The sequence below is a fragment of the Aplysia californica genome, unplaced genomic scaffold, assembly GCF_000002075.1.
Source record: "Aplysia californica isolate F4 #8 unplaced genomic scaffold, AplCal3.0 scaffold00295, whole genome shotgun sequence".
NCBI lineage: Eukaryota > Metazoa > Mollusca > Gastropoda > Aplysiida > Aplysiidae > Aplysia > Aplysia californica.
The window spans coordinates 641,473-646,250 of NW_004797565.1; the positions used below are offsets into that span (position 1 = coordinate 641,473).

Below are 4,778 nucleotides of genomic sequence, written 5' to 3' on the forward strand. Positions count from 1 at the left end.
TGTACGCAGTAGGTCAAGCAAATTCCGGCTTAATTATTAGTGGACATTTGCCTTCCAAATTATAAGATACAACAGGTGAGGGTGTGGTCAAATTTCAATTATTATGAGTTTGGCAAAATCTCCAGTAAAGCAAATCGCCTACATCGAACAACAGAGAGTTAGGTAGTATTTTTTGTGTTAATAACAGTTGGATTTGATCAGCATCTGGGCATCAAGAACGCTATATATAGAAAGAGAATTTAATAAACCTTCACCCACCCCTTTGGATTTTATCCAGACTTTGCCATTTCACTTTGCTTTCTTATGAAGGCACTCTCATTGAATGAGATGTGATATGGAGCGTGTAAAAAGTAATATGCTTACAGTTGTCAAAATTACTTTTCCTTCGTACATTAATAACGAATAATCTATCGTGTAGTTTCAGATGTTTAGCGAGACAGTAAAAGACTTTTTGGGAATATCTGACTTTTTGTCCGGAGTTAGTAAGGCCATGAGGTAAGAAACCAAACGATCTATCCACTCTGTCAAAATTATAAAATTGTTTGGGGTCGTTATTAAGATATTGAAAGAACAGCATTCAAAAAAGCTTAAAAGCATGTTGTGAAACTCTGTTGTTTTTTTTACGTCAAATTTCTCAAATCTAGGTACTGAGCAGATAGAACTTTGTAATTCTAGGGTAGCGAAGTGTAACACTTCTCTGACACGCCGTAAACAACAAGTGATAACGAATAGTACAAACCTTGCACTTAAGAATGAAGTGGTGATCAAGCTCAGGGTCACACATGATGTCCAACAGGCACGGGTCGATATAAGCACGTGACTTGTCCAGTATTAAGACAGCCACCTCTGCACCTTCAGTGGTCAGCCCCAGAACCAGAGGAAACTCTCTGAACAAAAAGTATGGTAAAAGTAAAATATAACTATAACCCTGCCCTCCCATTTTTCCACGTCTCCGCCCATTACGACGATCACAGCTCACTGTTTCTTGTTTCAGTTTGAAATAGCTTCAACCCCATTGTACTGCAACAACAACTCAGTTTGCTAAAGAACAAGGCATTGAGTAAATAGAGGATGACAGAAGTTTACTTTATAATTAATATGTCATACTTTTAAGAATTTAAATTAATGATGCAGACGCAAACGAAAAGCGATAAGTGCAGTGCCTGTGGCAATTAAATCGACAAAAGGTTCTGAACATCTTGCTCTCGATGAAAAAATAGAAGGATAACAAGGCATGGATTGACCAAGAACAACGTACTAAGAGAACTTAAATAAATAAATGACTGTGAAAGACCGATAGAATGATAATATAAGATTCTGAGAGCATCTGAGCAGAGAAAGGAGTGGCAAACTATAACTGCCGATGTCTGCTGAAGAACAGGAACTTCATGATGATGATAAGGTAAATGCATAACTTGGTGCATCTAGAGAGGCAGCTCACCCCTGGCTAATGCGGAAGTCCACGGGTGATGCAGGCAGGATTATACTTCCGTGCTGTATCCGTGTTGTCCACAAACTGCTCAGGATCCTGCTCATTGCGTCACGCCAACGCCTGGGCAAATCACAGACAGACATGATATACATTGCAGGAAAGTGTGATTCTTGGGTTACAATAACAGACAAACGGTAAATTTTAGGCTCTTCTTATAAAATATCACATCTATTACTGGAGAGAGGAGAGTCATACATAGTGATAAAGGAGTCGTTGATTCATTGTAGAGCACAAAGTAGACAAAATTGATTTCCTGTTAGATACGTTGTTTATGCCCTACAATCAAATATTAATATGTGAATTAAAGTGTTTGAGGATGTAACCGAGCTTTACACTGTCCTTCATTCCTGTAAGTTGAGACGGTAAATTAGCTTAAATTGCTTCTGATTGGGATATTATAAGCTGTTCGTGTCTATTACCCGTCGCATTACAGGGGCACTAAACCTTAATGTTATCTCTTGTCATTTCCATGTTCCCAGTTTTGACACAAAGCACATTGAAAGCATTGAATTCCAATTGTCTAAACAGTAATTAGTACAAAAGGAATCTAATATTCTGCTAGACAAGGACATTGACCATAATGATTTGGGGCTGAAAGAACCCCCCCCCCCCCAAACATTTTAACATCTTGACAGTTAAGATATATCGTCCCCTAAAATATCAAAACTGAAAAATATTCAGCTCGCGAGATATACGCACTTAAACAATACCTCAATCTTTAACAAAAAGTGAACAGCGCCTTGGAGTCTGTGACTACCCGTCAACGTTCGTGTGTACGTGCAAACCTGCTATAGCGAGGAACATCTCTGTCCGGAGAGCTCGGCCTGATCTCTGTATCATCGGATGGCCACTGGAACAGGCTCGATGACAGGTCAAAGTCAGGACGAGAAAGATTTCCTTGAACGAATCCGGGAGGAGCAGCATTGTCTGAAATGGATTATGGGAGTTCACTTATGGAAGGCAGACTTTTGTGGTGACATAGCTTTTTGTCATGTTAAACCTCATTAGTATCAACTCTTGTACAGACAGACAGACAGACAGACAGACAGACAGACAGACAGACAGACAGACAGACAGACAGACAGACAGACAGACAGACAGACAGTTTCCATGAGAAAGTCTCAATTCAACTTGAATGCGGTATCTCTTTCATCACTCTTTGCTATTATTACAGATCGCCTTACCATGCAGTTGCTTAAAATAAGACTTTTGAATAGAAAGGGGCCTTGCTTGTCATGACAATGTGTCTAGTGTTTCTATACATATAATTTCTCTACTCTCTGTCTTATTTGTGGGTCAACCAACCCCCCCCCCCTTCCAAAAAAACACCAATTGAACCCTCTCCCCAAACGAATAAATAAACTAACATATAAATATTTTTACAAATAAATAAATACATAAATAGATAAATAAACAAAAGAACAAACAAATAAATAAGCAAAACAAATAAATATATAAATAAATAAATAAATAAATAGATAAAATATTTTAAAAACAAAGAAAACCAAAAGATAGTTCCCGAACCCGTCGCTCCAAGTTGCGTTTGTTCGCCACAGCGCTCAGGACTGATCATGTCTTTGATCCGGAGCTTGTAGAGTGAGGCGTAGTAGTCGAGGTTGGAGGAAAACGCCGAGTCTCGCAGTGAGTTCATGGAACATTCTCGGGCAGCATCCCTCAGGCGGGAGTTCAGAAACTGCAGACGAATCTGAAAGAGAAAATAATTATGCTTTTTGATAAAAATAGTTCTAGTCAGCCTTTTAATAGACTAAGTTTGTCAAGCGCCGGCTACAAATCTGAATCCATTTTCAATTGGTTTTGAGATAGAGAAGGGAAACGTTTCGAATCCCCACCTCCACCTTGACTCCCAGGAAAAAGGAAAGTAAATAAGTTTGTTATTTGTTTCAATTCAAGACTTTTCGATATTTTGAGCTGAGTTGCAAAGGAAATAGATTGAGGGAAAAAGTGAACAAAATTACATCGCGTATCTTCCTTCCAAAGTTCATTCACATACTCAGGATATGAGTCTTAGAACTCACGCTTTATGATATCGATAAAAGCCATACTGAGGAAAGTCTTTAAAAAATTTTAAAACCTATCTTCCCCTTCCTTGTCACTTTTTTAGCATAGAATTGACAGTATTTGGATTGAAAAGCTCTATAAAAATTCATTTTTTAGCAACAGTATTTTAGTCCGTACTCTTAACTCTATATTATGAATATGTTTATCCGTCAACATTTTGAAGTGGGGGGGGGGGGTGGCTTACTTGATTTATCGCAACCTTCTCCATGAACAGCGAATCTGAGATGAGATCGGCAACAATGTCCCCGGAACTGACATCATGGAAAGCGGGGAAGTTGCTGCTCCTGCTCTCTGCAAGACCAGGGTCACTCGCGTCATCATCTCTCAGGTCCGACGGAAACAACACCGGGGGACTGGGAGGGTTTAGGGGTTGGCTGCTATCATGCTCCGAGAGATTGGACGTCGGCTTTTGGCCAATTGCGGAACGTGGTTTGGGCTGCCGATGGGACAGAACCTCTCCCATTTGCTGTTTCTGCTTTTGTTGCTGCTGTTGCTGCTGTTGCTGCTGTTTCTGCTGCTGTTGCTGATGTTGCTGCTGTTGCTGCTGTTGCAACCACAAGGGCACCGGTAGCTGCTGCTGAGGTTCTAACTGGTTTAGGGGCTGCTGAATTATTGATAAATGTCTACGTTGTTGGAAAGTAGGAAGAGTTCTATTAAACACGCTGTCAATATTGCCCACAAAGGGATTTAGACAGATGTCTCGATTTATCTGCTGCTGCTGTTGATGATGTTGTTGCTGTTGCCGAATATGCAGCTGCTGTTGCGGTTGCAGAAATTGAGTTTGCTTCAGCTGTTGTTGTTGCTGCTGTTGTTGGTCTTGGTGTCGTTGCTGTATACTGCCAGGGAGAAACGCAGAAACATCACACAGCCCTGAGATCGCTGTAGCAGGGGTGAAGGTCATTGGAGCGTTCAGCCTTGCTTTGTCAGCCCAGCTGAAGGTGTTGCTGGTCACCTTATCTGATGGGCGAGGTTTGTTAAGTAAAAATATAGCCTCTGGTGCAGTACTGTTGCTGATGGTTGTGGAAGTATAAGTCATGGTGATGGTGGTTGCGTTCATAGTGGTGGTGGTGGGGGTGGTGGTGGTGATGGTGGTTGTAATGGCAGTGATGGTGGTGGTGGTGATGGTAGTGGTGATGGTGTTGGTGGTTTGTGGTTTTTGGTGGTGATGGTGGTGGAGGGGGTGATAATGGTGGTGGTGATAATAGAG

At 41.0% G+C, this 4,778-nt stretch overlaps 1 protein-coding gene across 1 annotated transcript in view; it reads right to left on the bottom strand.

The window, feature by feature from the left end:
* LOC101853009 overlaps positions 1–4,778 on the bottom strand; it is an 18,660-nt gene continuing 13,882 nt past the window's right edge. Inside the window, exons 10-14 of the mRNA XM_013084471.2 lie at positions 3,756–4,528; positions 3,017–3,197; positions 2,278–2,419; positions 1,442–1,552; positions 1–887 (exon numbers count right to left, since the gene is read on the bottom strand). Of these exons, the coding sequence (XP_012939925.2) occupies positions 641–887; positions 1,442–1,552; positions 2,278–2,419; positions 3,017–3,197; positions 3,756–4,528 (1,454 nt within the window). The 3' untranslated portion in view covers positions 1–640. The remainder of the gene's footprint in view (positions 888–1,441; positions 1,553–2,277; positions 2,420–3,016; positions 3,198–3,755; positions 4,529–4,778) is intronic.